General features: G+C 48.5%; 2 protein-coding genes across 2 annotated transcripts in view; both read left to right on the forward strand.

Annotated features, from left to right (window-relative positions):
• LOC119176065 (oxysterol-binding protein-related protein 6) overlaps positions 1-18,480 on the forward strand; it is a 172,712-nt gene that overhangs the window by 15,703 nt on the left and 138,529 nt on the right. The window lies entirely within an intron of this gene.
• LOC142775334 (uncharacterized) lies at positions 1,376-5,369 on the forward strand. Its single transcript, XM_075876685.1, has 3 exons — positions 1,376-3,539; positions 3,649-3,715; positions 3,885-5,369. The coding sequence occupies exons 1-3, from the start codon at positions 3,474-3,476 to the stop codon at positions 5,228-5,230; spliced, it is 1,479 nt and encodes a 492-aa protein (XP_075732800.1). The 5' UTR covers positions 1,376-3,473; the 3' UTR covers positions 5,231-5,369.

An 18,480-nucleotide genomic window follows, 5' to 3' on the forward strand; every position in this document is an offset into this window, starting at 1 on the left:
AGCACTTCCACCAGTGTCGTGGTACAACGCGAACAAAAGGCAGATAGGCGTTGATAGAGCGATTCTCAGCAGTCAAACATGATGATGATGATGATGATGATGATGCCTCCACTATGGCTCTTGCCCACTCACGGGGATCGGCCAAGAATTGAGGATATGAAATTTAAAGCCTTTTGAATGATACCTAATCCTAACAGGATGAGGATAAAGCATGCGTAAATACAGAAGGAGTGCAATATTTTTTTTGCCATTTTTATCAGACAGAATAATATATATATCGAATCGAAATTGCAGTAACTTCGAACACGTTCAAAATTCATGTTTAGAATTTGCTTAATAATAATATAATAACAAATATGCAAATTGGAATTTTGAAGCGCATTCGTTTTGTTTCACGAATATAACTGCAAACGGCCTTGAAGGCATTGCTGTGGCCGTAGCCCAGAACCGAAGCACCAAAAGAGAGTATATTCTCAATGGTGAAGGGCAGCCCGAAGTTAGCAAACGGGATGGCAAGGAGACGTTTTCTCAATAGACTGTAATAGCGACATGACAAAAAATAATGGTCTATTGATTCCAGATCTGTACAAAAGCTGCATAGGGGAGATATTCCCAGACCAGCCCTGTGTGAATATAGATTCAAAGGGGGCACACGACATCGCAGTCTTGTTAGAATGACTGCCAGTTGTCTAGTATGACACCAGCCGGATTTCCATCGATATTTCAATGTCTAAATTCAGTGCTTGGTGTTACTGATTCTATGGCATCAGCACTGAGTGCAAATTTTCGATATCCTATAGCGCTTATACTGTGCAGCACCGGAAGCCCAGAAAGTATTGGGCCATTTAATGCCATTCGAGCTAATTAGTCCGCCATTTCATTTAACTCCAACCCGCAATGTCCAGGTACATATACTTATTTTAAGAGCTTAAGCTGTGGAGGAATTAGCGTAAGGAATGTCCTTAAGGCATCTGATTGAGATGAAGCTGTCAGTGACGTACACACGGACAGAGAGTCTGTAAATATTATTGCAGTGTGAGCGCCCGAAGTTAGTTTTTGTAGTGCTAGAACAATCGCCAAAAGTTCAGCTTCAAAAACAGGTGTGAAGTCTGGTAGTCTTACTGAAAATGACCAGTCAAGTGAAGAAGAGTAAATACCTACTCCTGCCTTTTCGTCTATTACTGAAGCATCAGTGGCTATTACATTATTTGTTTCCATGTGTGCAAGGTAATCTTGCAAACGGCTATTTAGGGCCCTGTGTGATTCAAATTTAGGCTTACAGGGAAAAATCTCATCATATTTTATGATAACATTTTGATTTGGCACGTTTGCTGCTGGTATATCTTGAATTTTTACGTTTATTCTGTCTAGTTGCTTCTGAACAAAATTAATTTGTGGTGTATGAAAACGTGGCCAATGAGCAAGAAAAAAAGAGTCTGAGTCGTAGATGAATACGTATTCGGATAGTCTTACCAAATAGCTATAAAATTTTAGATAAGCCTGAACCGTCAGGATACGGAATCGACAAGGCAAGGTTGGTAAGCGCGCCTCCTGATCCAAAACATTGTTCGCAACAAACTTTGGGAGCCCTAGGCAGAGTCGCAGGGCCTCACGCTCCAAAACAATCGAAGGCTTAAGTTAATAAGCTGGGCCACCTGAGAATAACACACATCCAAATTCTAGTATGGGACGCATATACATTTTGTAAATCATAACCAGAGTGTCCCTGCGTAAAGCATAGCGTCTGCTGGTCAATCTGCGAATCATGCACGTTGTGCCTTACATGCAATACTCTCTATGTGAGGAGTCCAGTTTAATTTATCATTAGAAATCATTCCCAAATATTTGAGCGGCTCAACTTGCGGAATAAGCTCTTCTTTAAAACAGCAAGATCACCCTCTTTGTCTTCGATCAGCTAGAGCTCCACTACGTGGTGTCTGCCAAATCCCCTTATCGTCGTTTTTGTCCACCAGTACACACGCGTCAATATGTAGAAGTTTCAGGAACCCTTGGGTGCAAAAAAGTTTGTTGATGGTGATGATGATGATCATCATCATCTTCATGATTATAACCTCTTCCTGATACTTGCCCACAAAGGTGGATAGGCCAAGAACCAAGTGACAGTGTGTTTAATGTTAAACCCATGAATCTAATAAAAAAATCTGGAAATGTAGAAAGCTTGTTGTCACGGATATCCCCGCCTGTAATACCTTCTTTAGTTTGAAACGCTTTCTACGTCACCATATTTGCCATGCTAAAAGGTAGCTTTTTTTTTCAGTCTGCATCACTGCCACCGCACTAATGAGAAAACGAGAAAAGAAATACAAGAGAGCGTCATTGCGGAAACGCTGATTTATTTGCGAGAAGAAAAAAATGTGAACTTGCTTAGGGCCCTCGGCTTAAGAACCGATGTATATAAGCATTCTTATGCTCCGAGAAAAAAAAAAGAATGAGAAAAAGTAGGGTGGAAGCAAACTATACGACGAGGAAAAAGAAGAACAGAATACAACTCAAAACGTCACTTTTCGCCTTCCGTATTTCGCCCATATTGGGGGCCAACACAACACAAAGTGACAGAAATAGGGAAAGACAGAGAAAAGTGTATTTGACATAAAATAAGTGAATAAAAAGCAACTTCGGTTGTACTGTGCACTTTTTCCATTTCTACCGCGGTGTGGTAGCACACGCGAATAACAAAAGAAGATCGTACCAGCACTTGTAGCTCACGTTTTGTAGGTGCACTGGAGTATAAATTTTCTTTTTCGTGAATGATGAGCTCTAATATTATCGGCACAATTTTATTTATCGCAATATTTAAGTTTCACTTTAACGTTGTTGCGAGAATCAAGCTCCTTCACCAAAATTTCATGGTAATGTATCATTATAATTCTCTAAACATCTCTTTATTTTACAAATTATTTTCTTTTTTATTTCTTCGAACGCCAATTCACACCTGGCACTGAGTGGGTCGTGCCCGACTTTTAACAACTAACCAACTCAGGGAACGGTACTTCGTCTTTCTTCTTGTTAAACGTGGCACAAGTGGGCAACTGTGGTCGCTTGGTCAGTTCCATTCAGAGAAACCCAGAGAGCGCGTACTCTTTTTGGCGACCGTCGGCCACCAACGTGACCCGATCCGTCGAAGTCGCCCCTGAGGTAAACTCGCGCATTTGGGTGAGTTGAGCAAGACGCGGCATCAGGCCCCTCGTCAACTTGTGCGTCCACTGGATGCCGTTTTGTGACAAGAAGAGTGCCACGAAGAAATGTCACGAGCGGTGCATCTGCGAGCAAGTGGCCTGTTCGTGCTAGCTCCTCGAGCATGACCAGCAAAGACGACGAGCAGTCGCGAGGAGCCAGCCCTCCTGTCTGGCGCCAGTCACTCCAGCGCTGAACTTCGTCGAGATAAGACTGATAGTCAGGCTGGTGGAGCCTGCCGAACCACTTCGCGGTCTGGCTGGAGTCGCCAAGCAGCGATGGATAATTCCCTGAAGCGAAGCTTGGACGAAGATCCTCCGTCGGAAAATGCCCCTGAATCCAAGGTAACGACGTTCTTAGATGAGACGGCTCTTATACTGAGTGCCAAAAGGAAAAATACCCACTATTTTTGGAATTATTTTGGATGAGTCTGAATGCGCACTGCATTTTCAGCGCAAGACCTGGACTGTCCATGGACCCTCTTCTGAGAGCGACTCTGGCAAGAAATGCGGTTGCGCAGGTGAGGCGACACGCGCCTTCGCAAGGCGCCCAATCAGTGCTACTTTGTGGCAGGGCCTCATGCAGCGCTCTCTGCGTGCGCATATTTTTAAAATTGAAATTGGATATGTTTTGTCGCGTTCGTACGGTGCAACTCGGCGTGCAAAATATGTCGCTATTTATTTTTGCAGGCCAATGTTACTGCAATCTCGAAACAGTAACATTCTTGGAAGAACCAGCATACGAAGTCGAGGTGGAGACAGAGCCGCAGGAAGAAGATGATGCACAGTGTTACGTATACTCGTACAGTATTTGTGACGAGTGTCGGGCTCGGCTCGGGAGAAATATAGATCCCAGTGTGGAAAGTTGTGCTCTGGCTCTGCTAGAGCTTCGCTATGGCACCGCTGCTCACCAAGGCGGCCTGGGCAGAGGAGACTGTGTCCAGCACGGTGCCCCCCCTACCGAGCAGCGTTCACGTTCCCGTCCAAACGGGGGCCTTGTGGATCACACACCGATGCAGCAAACTCGCCGTAGCAGGGTGGTTCCGGCTGCAAGTGTAGCAGACGCGACCACTCTGGGAAAGATAAAACCAGGCGGCCCCCCTACCGAGCAGCGTTCAGGTTCCCGTCCAAACGAGGGCCTTGTGAACCGGACACAGCTGCAGCAAACTCGTCGTAGCAGGATAGTTCCGGCTGGAAGTGACGCAGGCCCGACCACTCGTGGAAAGGTGAAACCAGGTGGCCCTCCTACCGAGCAGCGTTCAGGTTCCCGTCCAAACGGGGGCCTTGTGGATCACACACCACTGCAGCAAACTCGTCGTGGCAGGATGGTTCCGGCTGGAAGTGACGCAGGCCCGACCACTCGTGGAAAGGTGAAACTAGGTGGCCCTCCTACCGAGCAGCGTTCAGGTTCCCGTCCAAACGGGGGCCTTGTGGATCACACACCGCTACAGCAAACTCGTCGTAGCAGGATGGTTCCGGCTGGAAGTGACGCAGGCCCGACCACTCGTGGAAAGGTGAAATCAGGTGGCCCTCCTACTGAGCAGCGTTCAGGTTTCCGTCCAAACGGGGGCCTTGCGGATCACACACCGCTGCAACAAACTCGTCTTAGCAGGATGGTTCCGGCTGGAAGTGACGCAGACGCGACCACTCTGGAAAAGATAAAACCAAGTCCGGGCTGCTCGTGCCGGGCCACAGGTGCAGGAACCGGCTGTCAGAAGTGCCGCGCCGCGGGCGCAGCCACGGCCCCCTTCGGAGAGGGCTGCAGTGGTCGCCCGGCCATCATTGAAACCCCTCGCGTGCCTGCCGCGGCTGGCAGCCCTGGTGAACCACGCAGCCGTAGCAGTGGTGCCTCGACCTCTGCGGTAGTGATTCGCCTGACTACAGGAGGTAAAACGGGTAACGGGACCAACAGAAAAGCCTCAGCCTCAGCTGCCGCATCTGCAGCAAACAAGCCACCTGTCAAGAACGAGTACGCCAAAAAAAAGGCCGGCCCGAGTCACGGAGGAAAGGCAGGCCTCCAGAACCAACGTCGTTGAGAAGCTGGGGAGAAACAAAGCTTCCGGGATTTGGAGACTTCGCTTGACTTCTGACGTCGGGTACGGAGAAAAGAACGACTCAGCGCCACTTTTTTTTTTGCTTTTGTTCTCTTTTGAATAAAGATACAGTGGCCTTGGAGAGCGGTGTCGCTTAATTTATATGCTGTGGTATCTCGGCAAATATACACGTTACCTTGAACGGGTTCTCTTGAGTGAGCCTTGAAAGTCAGTCTTGTAGATTTTAGTGCTAAAAAATTGGAGGGCACTTGAGCTTCGCCTGTCACCATAGCGTAATTGGGCATTGTGCGCCTCGCCTTCTGAACTGCTAGCCTGCTTCGGTTCTCGATGCATGCCTCAACCGTGCCCCTTAAGAAACGAACGACTGTGCGCGCAACATTCCCAGTTTCATAAAATCGTTGATTTCCAATTGCAAGCATAGTCAAGTGCCCCAATGACATAATGTTTTGAGAATTGGTCAAGGGTCCATTACGGGTACGTAGGGCACGGGGGAAGAAACACTTATTGCAACTCCGCCCCTTGAGGCGACCACCATAGACACAATGGTATTCGAACCGTGCTCCCCTGCGTGACAGATAGCCCAGTACTCTACAACTGAGCCACGACGGTGATTGGAACTCGTTTGCAAACTGGCCTTAGGCAGGCGGGATGTCGGGAAAGGAATCTCGTTAATATGTGTAATAAATCGTTTTAGAACAGCAAGGGAACAATCAGGCACCACATAATGCGAATTGTGCTGAGTGGGTCGTCGAATGCCCCAACCGTTAACAAAAACTCGATCTTGTTCACATATTAACTGTGGCGCATACCCACGGTGGGGGATAGTGGGGTTTACAAAAGCTTCTGTCATAATTCTTCATCGTCGTCACGCACAGCAGAAAGAAAAAAAAAAGATTGCGCAAAGTTTGTTGCAAGTGTGCAGCAGGTACGTGTCACGCTTCTCCGACGAATGAGGAAGGAAGGCATAGTGAATGCCTGCCTACTACACAATGTTATAAGGTGTAGTGGGTACCCTGCAAATGTGGGTGATGGTCACATAAAGAGTGTCTAAAAACAGAAAACCCTGGCGGATTTATTATTATTATTGATTTTCGTGGTAGTGGCTTCGCGCCGCAAAGCACCGCCGACAGAGTATGTTATTTTTGTACTTTGTGTGACGTTACCTGGGCGCCTGCGGACATCCGTTCCAACGGGAGTTTCACCTCCTAAATATTTCTTCCTCCGTGACGTACGGCAAAACGTGAACCTGCGTGGCTGCTCACTTTGTTGGTGGTTTTTACTACTGATGATGAACAAAGATCTCTGAGTGCTATGTAACAGGCGGCCCTTTTAAACACCTGACTCGTTGCTCAATTCACATATTTAGACGCCTGGCATGATTCTGCGCTCCTGCCACGCAATATACAAAATATGACGCGTTAAAGATACTCCTCCTGTACTAAATGACATTCACACAGTGTTTTTAACGCGATAGCGGTAAATAGATCACTTTGCAGAAATTCCGGCGTCGGTGTCGTTGGTTGTGAGGCCTAATCGTCATCTTGTTCATGGCTGAAAAATTGCGGAAGATGCAAATAAAATAAATAAAGCTTTCCGGGCCTGAGTGAGAGTCGAGCACAGGCCCTCTGCGCGGCTAGCAGGTGTTCTACTACAGAGCCGTAAAATATGTTCGGACTGCTGTTTAAAAGAAAAGGCATAGAATGGCGCCAAGCCCTAAAAGATGTTAACTGAGTAACAAATTGGTGTCGTCGTCCCCCCCCCCCCCCCCGTAAAGGGCCACCTATTACTAAGCGCTCACAAATATATTCTCGTCATGATCAGCAACAGGACCATCAGCAAAGTGAGAAGCTGCGTGAGTTCGCACGTTGCCTTATAGCCACCGTTCAGTCGAGTTTGCCTGCCTGACTGCAGCGCCAGAATATATAGCCTAGCGGATAAAGAAAGCAACTTTGAGGCGGCCTAAATGAAAATAGAACGCGACGCACGCGTTTCGCGCCCTGCATCTGCCAGCGGATTGTGGTTGGGATATATGGGGGAGGAGGAGGAGAAAAACTTTATTTATCCTAAGAGGGAAAGGTGTGGTGGTGGAGTGTCAGAGGAGCCTACCCAGCGTAGGTCTCCGCTACCCTCTTGGCCCAGTCCAAGATCTGGTCTTGGACCTCGGGCGCTGAGCTGCACATAGCAGCCTCCGACTGCTCCTTACTATTAATGTGCAGAAAATTAGGTAGTGGGTTTCGAGTACACCCCCACATGATATGGTCTAGGTTAGCTCTTTGTTGACAGAAAATGCACAAAGGGGAGGTGTATATCGCAGGGTGTATAAGATGGCGAAAAGATGGGGTATGAAACGCACGGGTCTGTAACTGGCGCCATAGTATTTTATGATAGAGTGAAGCTCCATGATATAGGGGGGGGGGGGGGTATATAGTGCGCTGTAGGCGGCAGTGATTTGTTATATTGTGGAAGGTCAAAAGACGATCTCTCGCGCTGAAAAAGGCAGCGTGGTCTAAGGCGCCATCAGAGGCCTGCGCTCGGCCGGTCATTCCTCGAGCACAGGTATGAGCCGCCTATTGCCACTCAATCCCGCATGCGCGGGCGTCCATATGAGAGCAACGTCTTGCGTGGGAGGATGTTTCTTAAGAATTGAAAGGGCAGGTGATGAGATGCGACCTGCGCTGAAGTTGCGTATGGCAGTTTTGGAGTCACTTACAATCATAGTGATATTGGGGATGGATAGACCTAAAGCGATGGCAGCCTCTTCTGCCTCCTTCGAAGAGTTGACAGTGACGAATGCCGTTGCGAGCGCCTTGCCGTTATAGTCGACAGCAGAGAGGGCATAGGTTGAGGAGGATGGGTATTCTGCCGCATCAACATAGAGCACGTCATTGTCTCCATGCAATTTTTTCTGAAGAGCTTTTGCTCTTTGGATTCTACGCTTAGTGTGCTATGTTGGATGCATGTTTTTAGGAAGGGGTGGTATGAGTAATTGTTTGCGTATGTTTTGGGGAATGTTGTATTTAGCATTGGTGAGGGAGGTGAAGTTAATTCGGGTAGACGATAAAATGTGGCGACCTGCGCTTGTGGTCGCGAGCCTTGCGCATTGAGCTGTTAAATGGGCTTCACTGATTTCACATAAGGTATTTATGACTCCTGTCTGGTGGAGTAGTGCGTTAGAGGTATTGATTGCAATGCCTAGCGCGTATTTAAAACTCTGCGGAGGAGGGTGTTGACCGATTCCTCCTCTACTAATTTAAGGTGAAGGTAAGGGAGGGTATATGTGATTTTACTAATCCCAAAAGCTTGTATTATACGAAGTAGCTCTGACTCTCGGAGCCCTCCATTTTTCCCTGAGATTCTTCCTATCATTCTTAGGGTGTTTTCAACGGTATTGCGTAAAGCTTCGAGTGTGTGCGTATTAAGTCGGTTGTTTTGAATAAATAAACCTAGCACACGAATGCGTGATACTCTAGGAATGAGGCACCCATTTATGTGAACTTCGATCATTGGAACGTGTTTGTTCCGATGATGAGCTGGTAGAAGGAGTAACTCTGATTTATTCGGGGTACAATAGAGATTCATTGGAGATATTAGTGCTGTTATTATATCTACAGCTGTTTGTAGGGTGTCTTGAATGTGTCCATCTGAGCCTCCTTTCACCCATAAGGTGATATCATTGGCATAGATGAAGAAGTTCAAGTCAGGGATACGTTGAAGAGCGTTGGGTATCGGTAGCATAGGCAGGCTAAAAAAGATTGGAGAGAGCACGGACCGTTGAGGTGTTCCGAAACTGCCTAGTGTATAGGGCGAGGAATGTTCTGGTCCTAATGTTAATGTAGCTGTGCGGTCTATGAGGAAGCTTTTGATGTAAGAGTACATTTTAGCGCCACAAGAAATGCAGTCTAGGCCAGCATATATAGCTGAATGGGCTACGTTATTGAATGCTCCATGTATGTCCAGACCAAGGATTGCCTGAGTATCCTCGCTCTGATTAGGAGTTATGATGTCGTGTTGAAGGTGAAGCATCGCATCTTGCGCTGAAAGTGAGGCCCTAAAACCCATCATTTCTGGAGGCAGTAGTCCATTATCCTCCACGTGTCTCTGGAGGCGTGCAAGCGCAACATGCTCCATAGTCTTTCCGAGACACGATGTTAAGGAAATGGGCCTCAGATTTTCTACCAAGGGAGCTTTGTTCGGTTTAGGTATAAATATGACTACGGCATCTTTCCACGAAGGTGAAAGGGTGCCCGTGTCAAAACAGTCGTTAAAGTACTCAGTCAAAGCTTTAATAGAAATGGGGTCAAGATTTCTAAGTAATTTGTTGTTAACGCGGTCTGGGCCTGAAGCCGACGTGGTACGGAGTGTTGCGAGGGCGTGCCTAACTTCCGCTTCCGTTATCGGCGCATCTAATGACTCATTAGGTTTCCCTGTGTAAGATGGTATAGAATCCTTACGTAATTGAGGTAACTGCAACGTGCGGAGGTTATCGAAGAGCTCTCCTAAATGGTCATTGTGCTTGTGTAACAGTTTAGTGATAGCATGAGAGTGTCGTGCGCGAGAAGTGCTGGGGTCTAGCAGATGTCTAAGAAGTTGCCACGTTCGTTTATTACTGAGGTGGTCATGCATTCCTTCACAAAGCTGACCCCGTTGTTGTGCCGCCAATTGAGTCGTGTATCGCTCGATTTGTTGGTCTAGCTTCGCTATCCTAATGCGGAGTTTCCTGTTGTGGCGCTGGTGTTTCCACCGTCGCAGAAGTGACTGTTTTGCTTCCCACATATGGAGAAGCTTGGAGTCGAGAATAGTTATCGGGGTGTCGGGGGGTAGAGTTTTCGTGGGAATTTAAACATCTTTTTGAAGCTGTTGAGTCCACTCGGTAAGGTCTGCAATACGTGAGGGAGAGGTGCTGTTGCGGGTCTCTCTAAATTTGTCCCATTCTGTGAGCATCAGTGGTTTAGGTGCAATGGGTCTGTGTTTTAGTTGTAAAGTAATGCTAATGATGTAATGATCACTGCCAAGATTAGTTTGGGTGTTAGTTCAAACCATTGTGGGGGCATTGTGAGTGAGGGTAAGATCGGGGGATGTATCTTTGTTCACACTGTTCCCCTCCGGGTCGTTGTGCAGCGTAAAACGATGTGCCTGAATATGGGACCAGAGGACTCTACCTTTCGGTGTAGATGCGGTGTAACCCCACGCTGGGTGGGAGGCGTTGAAATCCCCCACTATGAGGAGGGTGTGTTTGCCTGCCGAGGATGTAGCTCGGGCAAATAGGGATTCGAAGCGGTGCCTTTGCTCTTGTGGTCTACTATATGCGTTAAGAATGTATAGGAATGGCGAGTTAAGTTTATCAGGTAGTATTTGGATGAAATTGTGCTCAATGTCGATGTCAGCAAATTTTGAATACGTAACTGTAAGATGCTTCCGAGTTAAGACAGCAGTGTTTGGTTTGGCATCAGCCTGGTTTTGAAGCGTTCTATAACCCGGCAGCTGCACTACACCATTTGTTTCTTGTAACGCAATGATTGGGGGAGAGGTAGTTTGTGATTTGATGTACTGCAGGAGGTTTGCCTTTTTTCGGCGAAACCCCCCGCAGTTACATTGCCATACGCAAAGTTCAGTGCGGTTACGAGGAGCCATTTTCGCTAAGTTGATTTGGCCTAAGTTTGGCAAGCTCTGGATGGTTAGCGTGGACCGTGTCGATCCACTGCGTGACTCTATCTAGGGTTTGTTGCATCGGTAACATGGCTTGTTGTATCGAGGCCACGGATTCATGTAGCTTCTGCAAGGAAGCTGTGGAGAAGGTAGTAAAATTGTCTAGTTTTTTTCTGAAGTTTGGTTACTTTTTCTTTCTCTTTGTCAACCTTCTCTAGTTTCGCTTCGACTTGGTCTACTCGCTCATCGAATGACAATGTGGGAGTCGAGACTTTTCGTTTTTGCGCAGATGGTTGAGCGGGGTGTCTAGCTATAGGGGTGGTTGAGAGAGTAGCTGGTGCTGGTGAGATAGGCGTAGGGGTGAAAGATGAGGCGGGGAGGTGTGGGGAGGTAGATGGTTGTTTGAAGGACTGAAGCTATAGGCGTAGTTTTGCATTTTCTGCCCTTAATTTAGCCATCTCGTCCTGCAATAGTTTGAGCTGCTTCTGAATGGAGCTTCCAGGGGAGGCTACATCAGCCCAGCTCACCTCGTGCTCAGGGCCAGTCCGAGGGCTGGGGTCTTGATGAATGCTTTTGTTGCGGCTTCGGCTGCGGCTGCGGCTTTTTCGGCTTTGCTATCTTGTGATACTGGGTGAGCGTCCTCTATAGGAGCATTCTTGAAAGATGGGCTTGGGTCGAGGAATAAAGCTGCATCTTGCTGGAAAGTTGAGGGTGCGTGCTTTGGTTTGGGCTTGTAGAGCTGTGGGCACTGGGGCGAGCCGGTGGGGTAGACACTGTTGCACACCACACACTTAGGTTCACATTCGTGATCAAGGAGTGGGTTCGGAATGCCACACATTGGACATAAAGGCTGAGGGGTGCCTGGGCATACGCCTGGTCTGTGGCCAAGTTTGCGGCAGAAATTACAGGCTTCCGTCTTATGACGATAGGGTACGCATCTGGTGATGCCACCCTGATAACTTATGTAGAAAGGCACGCGCTTACCTCTGAAGGTGACCAAGATGGACGTTGTGGAACACATGCGACGTCCGGTCAGGATGAGGCCTAGTCTGTCATAGTCCAACAGACTTGACAAGATGGTTTCAGATGTGTGTTTTATAGGAATATTACGAATGACCCCTCGGCAGGTATTCGATGGATTGGTAATGTGGGGGACCACTTCAAAGCTGCGCTCGTCCATCTTGATGGATTTGATACGGTGGTATGCTTCGGTGCGTGCCGAGTCCGGTGTACTTATGAGCAGAATGTTGCTTACAGAGTTGATGCGGTATTGGTCATGTAGGGAGCTTGTGAACGCTGCCGCTTTTAGGACGGAAAGGATGAGCTTCGGAAGTGTAGTGTCAGCACAGCTGAGGCCTCCAAGTATTCACAGAACTATTTCGTAGTCGTCCGCTGGAAGTGGAGGGGGTTTGGTTGCAGTGCGACGAGTCGATGGGAGAGCTTTCTGTGACTCTTCTTGCGAAGTGTTGATGTCAGGCGTCGATTTCTTCGGGGACGAAGTAGGCTTTCTGGCCCTGGCATACACTTGACGCCAGCTGCCTTCATCATCGTCGAGAGCTTCGGCGGAGGGAAGCTCCTCTCCCTCTGTTTTGTGGATGACCATGTTGGTAGGCCTAGCCGGTAGGCCTTGCCGGCAGGCCCACCGAGGTAGTCGAACGCTGCCAAAAAGTCGATCTTCGTGGAGGCGAACTGCAAAGCACTCACTTGAAATCACTTCAGATGATGCGGTCAATTCCGTAGAAAGCTTCACATTTGTTCAAGTTGCCACTGAATGACTTAAGCAGTCAGAAACAGGAGTTTTGCCGGAGCGCACGCGAAACGCGGCCGCTCCCGGTGGCGTCTATATGGCGCGTCTTCTATATGGGGGACGCGAGTACACGTCTATTTGCTGCGTATCCCTAACGGCGAATGTCAAAGACTTTGAGACGGGGCAGTGTGAGCAACGCAGCTCCATCTGGTCAGTGTGCGGTGCCTATACGGACGCGTAGGGGGCCCTTCGCAGATTCACAAAAGGAATGAATATATCATAGTAGGCACTTAACTGCGCTTGCAATAGGCATTCAATGACACTTTGAAACGGGTAATGTTGCGCGCACGGTCGTTCGTTTCGTAACGACACTGTTGAGGCATGCACCGAAGCAGGCTATAAGTTCAGAAAGCGATGAGCACGAGGCCCAATTACGCTGTTGCGATCTGCTCATGAAGACGGAGCTGAAGCGTCCTCTAGTTGTTGTTTTTTTTTCAAACGAGCCTTAGGAAATCTCGCGACTCTGTGGTAAAACATCTATATGTTATAGAAGTATACTTGCCACGCGGACTGCTTGGGTTCGATCTTCACTTGGACCCAGAAACCTTTATTTGCATTTTTCTCAATTTTTGTTCCGGGACAAGATGAGTTTTCGCTCACAATCAACGACGTGAATGCCACAATTTTCGCGAAACGAGCTGTTCAGTGCTACCGCGTTAAAAACTGGCGCAGCTTGCTCTAGCGATGAAAAGACGCGCCAGACAGAGGAGCTGGGCTGACTTCTTTGTTTCTCTTCATCTCGTTCCTTCTTTTTCTCTCTGTTTTCAAAAGCGCAGCTGTTTAAGCCGGGCGCAAGGCATAATCCGCGGGCTTGAGAACTTCACCGAGCGATTGCGTCACTTCCAAAACACGTGCGCACGGGCACAGCTGGGGCGGCGTCACGAGTCATCACCGAACATGCACGCACTCTTTTTTATCGTCATCTTCATCTTTTGCTTCGCTACCAGAACACGTGTTCCGATTTCTCCGGCACGGCATGTAATAACCTCCTTGACGAGACACCGAGTACGAAGAGAGAGCAACAGGAAAAATATATATGGAGAGAGAACTTCCGGAGAAAAAAAAAAAGGCAGATCCCACGCACAGTGGGAATCAATGATATGAGAAGCACGAATGAGAAAGGTTGATATGTCACTTCAAAGTCAGCACAACGTTACGATGCGGAGGTAAATGACGTCGTACATGACTTCTGTGTCATGATTATCATGTTTGGATGTGCCCTTTACCTTCGCCATCTGTTCACGTCACGTGATGCCAAATTTAGTATATGTGAAGCTAGAGAAACGGCCGTGCGCACGATATTAGCGTGGTATGTTGTCATGTTCTTACACGACACGTGTGTCAGAATTATGTTTGCACCAGTCATATATTTCGTCATCCATGGACGTCATGTAACACAAAATTTCATATATGCGGAGCTAGCATGATTTTCATGTTACTTGTGTTCGCCATGCAATCATGTCATACCATACCAGTTCTACAACATGACATTTGAACAAAATTACCGCAAGAGCTGTAGGACCATGAAATGTAAATCATTACATTCATGACATCCATGTCATGGTTTTCATGTTATGACTAGTCAAATATGTTCTTTATACAGTCATGTTATGCCACACCAAGTTTAGTGTCGATGCCATTATCTAAAGGGCGAGGAAAGCTAAAAGTCGTATGTGGCTAGATAGATAGATAGATAGATAGATAGATAGATAGATAGATAGATAGATAGATAGATAGATAGATAGAATCCCTTTGTGAGGCGAGATTCGAACCCGCGTACCCACGACGCGAAGGCAAGCGCCTTAATCACTCGGCTATCTAATCACACTAGCTAAGCCTTGCATAGGATAATATAACAAGGACGTGGGAAAGGGAAGCGAAAAAGAGGGGTAGGGAAGAGAGTAATGCATAGCATACAAAGAAATAGAAATACAGAAGAGAAAGAGTCACATGAATACCATGAAAGAGAAAAAGATAGGGAGGAAGAAAAAAAGAAGTACACGATAAAAAACAGGATATTTGCAGGACTTATGTTGAATTTCAATGGCAGATTGCGAACACTTGGCCGGATTGCGAATGGAGCGCGCAGATCCGAGCACGATTGCTCTTGCTAAATCTGCAATTGGAACGCGCGCGTCTGGACGGGAGCTGTTGGTGAGCGGAAATCTACCGAGGGAGCACGAGGGGGTGCGAGGGAGTGCCAAGCGTTTTCCGGATATCCATCGGTGATTGGATGAAAGGTGAGCGCACAGGATACGTCACTTGAACTACCGGTCAAACACGCCGATTTCGGTGGAGAATTCTTGCTCCACAGAGCAATCCGTGATCTGCGGTTGCTCTCAATCTGCCATTGGAACACACAATTCAGGCTACCGATCCGCCATTGGAACGTGATTGCTCCGCTAAGAGCAGAAAAACTTGATCTAGATCTGCCATTGAAATTCAAACTTAGAAAAACAGCAACAGCCAGGACTCCCTGGATGCCCAGTAACTTGGCCATCTCTAGCACTGATCCTCCAGTGCAAGCTACGCTGAATATTTGTCCTATTAGATGCAAAGCACCTAATGAGCGAGCTTGATCCCGGTGGCGTCAGCGCTTCACTGCGTATGCACCTACTCTCTCTCCCACTTTGTTCTCTCCTACACTCCCCCTCTTTCGCCTTCCAACGCCGACGCAGGCAGCGTTTGCTTAGCGAGCTTCTTGATTGAAAACACCGGCTGCTCGCGCTGCATAACCGTTCACTGGCTGGGCACCGCGTATATATAGGCACTGGATCTTCACCTCCAAAGTAGTGCCAGTGGGAGATTATTCCTGTGCGTTATTGAATAAAAAAAAGTCACAGCTTTGCCGCATAGGCGGAGCATTGAACGTGATAGCAACAATTTGAAAGGTCACGCGCAAAATGGAAAGCAGATCGAAACGTGTCCCGCGTTTCTCGCGCACAAATTACGCATGAAACGTACTCACAGGTACGGCTGCATGCGAATAAGCGTCTCATTCGTTACTTCGCTGAGTCTGAAAAGCGTGCGCTTTTCGCGAACGGAGACGGCAATGATTGCAGCGACCTTTGTGCGCCTGATAACTACAGCAGAATCGTTCCACGCAAAGCCCGAGGCCAGCCAAAGCTTGTGATCCTACCCTCCTCGCCACCGCGAGGTAAGGGTGCGCGAGGGAGCGTCGCTCCCCTTCTCTAAGCCGGGCAAAATATGCGTAGGAGATTAGAGCGGGCGCCGCTGCACGATGTGGCGACGTGCGCTTATTGCGCCATCCTTCTGGTAATGCCGAAACCTCAGCAGCAGTTAGTGGTAGATATAAATTGCTGACCGTTTGGACGGTGCGGAATGTTCTTCGGGTTTGCTCAGAGCTTTCCGCCTCGCTTTCACAATGCAGAGGTCCCACGTTCAATTCCGCGTTCTGGAGTGCTTTTTTTCTGTATTTTTTCTTTCTTGCGTTTTCACACACACACACACACACACACACACACACACACACACACACACATACATACATATATATATATATATATATTAAAATAGAGGTGTTGTACGTCGAGAAAGGTTCAGACGCAGCTTGGCAAAATGAGCTTTAACAGGCAGGTCTGGCTAATGGCGAACGGCGTGCGCGAGCTACTACTGCAGCCACCGATCATCATCGTCTTCTTCGTTGCCAGCAGAGCGTCCGTTACTCAGATTCATTAATTCATTACAATTACTCCCCGCGAAATAAGGAGCCATCCTGGCGACCTATGGACAAGTAAACACGGGAGGGTCGTAGCAGGGCTTAAGTCTCGAGACGTGGACAATTTCCTGGCCACGACGACGTTGGTCAGAAGATGGTTCCAGTGGCTCGATGAGGTAATTCACCGGTGACGTTTTTTGTAGCACACGATATGGGCCGTGATACTTGGGGACCAACTTGGTAGAAAGGCCAGGTGTAGCAGAGGGAACATGCAGCCAGACGAGTGAACCTGGATCGTAGGAAGTGGTGTTATTTGATGCGTCATGGTGGTGCTTTTGGCGTCCTTGGTCTTGGGTTGTGAATGCTCTTGCCAGTTGGCGGCATTCCTCAGCGTATGTAGCGGCTTGAGACAAAGTCGTGGACTCTGAAGAGTCAGGTTTGTACGAAAGAATGGTGTCCATAGTGCAAGAAGGTTCGCGTCCGTAAAGGAGGAAAAAAGGAGAGAACCCTGTAGTGCTTTGAATGGCGGTATTATAAGCGAACGTGATAAACGGGAGCACTCGGTCCCAATTGGAGTGGTCTGACGAGATATACATAGACAGCATGTCACCAAGGGTGCGGTTGAAGCGCTCTGTCATTCCATTGGTCTGAGGATGATAGGCGCTTGTAGTGCGGTGAACGACGTGGCACTCACGCAGCAATGCTGTGATGACGTCTGACAAGAATACGCGACCACGATCGCTCAGTAACTCCCGAGGTGCTCCATGACGTAATACGATGTTGTGAAGAACGAAAGTCGCAACGTCTTTTGCTGTAGACGAGGAAAGGGATGAAGTTTCGGCATACCGCGTGAGATGGTCGACGGCAACTATGATCCAGCGGTTACCGTCAGCAGTGTTGGGAAGGGGACCATAGATATCGATGCCGACGCGGTCGAATGGTCGAGATGGGCATGGTAAGGGTAGCAAGGTACCGCTGGCGTGACAAGGGGGAGTTTTTCGTCTCTGGCACGTCGAGCAGGCCCGAACGTATTGTCGTATAAAACGGTACATGCCACGCCAGTAATATCGGAGACGTATGCGAGAATAAGTCTTCAGGAAACCTGCATGGCCACATTGGGGGTCGTCATGAAACTTGGAACAAATTTCGGATCGCAGATGACGTGGAATCACGAGTAGCCACTGACGTCCACCGGGTGCGTAGTTGCGTCGGTACAGCACGTCGTCGCGAGTGGCGAAGTGCTCCACTTGCCGACGCAACGTGCGAGAAGGGGGGGAAGCCGTCCGCCCAGCCAGGATGTCTAGAATCGAAGCAACCCAAGGGTCCTTGCGTTGCTCAGATGGCATGTCGGCGATGGTGACGGCAGTGGCATCACAGGTTATACTTTCGCAGCAGTCCGGGTCAGGGGGTAGAGGCGAACGGGATAGGGCGTCTGCGTCCGAATGTTTCCGGCCGGAGCGATAGACCACGCGAATATTATATTCTTGGAGGCGTAATGCCCATCGGGCGAGGCGACCGCTTGGATCCTTCAATGACGACAACCAGCAGAGGGCGTGGTGGTCAGTCACGACGTCAAAAGGGCGCCCGTACACGTAAGGTCGAAATTTTTCTATCGCCCAAATAATGGCGAGGCATTCCTTTTCGGTGACAGAATAGTTGCTTTCGGCTTTGCTAAGAGTTCGGCTTGCGTAGGCAACCACGTACTCTTGGAAGCCGTCTTTCTTCTGTGCAAGAATAGCGCCTAGCCCGACACCACTAGCGTCGGTGTGGATCTCTGTGGGTGCCGATGGGTCGTAGTGTCGCAGAATAGGCGGCGACGTGAGGAGGCGGCGCAGTTCATTGAAAGAGTCGTCACAGGTGGCAGACCAGGCTGAAAGGTCTCTGGAGCCGGCGAGGAGCTTGGTCAAAGGAGCGATGATCGTCGCGAAATTGCGGACGAAGCGCCGGAAGTAAGAGCAAAGGCCTATGAAGCTTCGGAGCTCTTTCATGGTGGTCGGTTTGGGAAACGCTGAAACGGCTGTAAGTTTGGCAGGGTCAGGAAGAATGCCGTCTTTTGAAACCACGTGGCCAAGGATCGTAAGCTTTCGAGCGGCGAAATTG

Source organism: Rhipicephalus microplus, chromosome X (assembly GCF_043290135.1).
Source record: "Rhipicephalus microplus isolate Deutch F79 chromosome X, USDA_Rmic, whole genome shotgun sequence".
NCBI classification, from domain to species: Eukaryota; Metazoa; Arthropoda; class Arachnida; order Ixodida; family Ixodidae; genus Rhipicephalus; species Rhipicephalus microplus.

Bases quoted from the DNA above. Each gene is read 5' to 3' on its own strand.
- LOC142775334 (XM_075876685.1), top strand. From the start codon at position 3,474: ATGGATAATTCCCTGAAGCGAAGCTTGGACGAAGATCCTCCGTCGGAA. The intron at 3,540-3,648 runs GTAACGACGTTC...CTGCATTTTCAG, and splicing joins AAAATGCCCCTGAATCCAAG to CGCAAGACCTGGACTGTCCA. The intron at 3,716-3,884 runs GTGAGGCGACAC...TTATTTTTGCAG, and splicing joins CAAGAAATGCGGTTGCGCAG to GCCAATGTTACTGCAATCTC.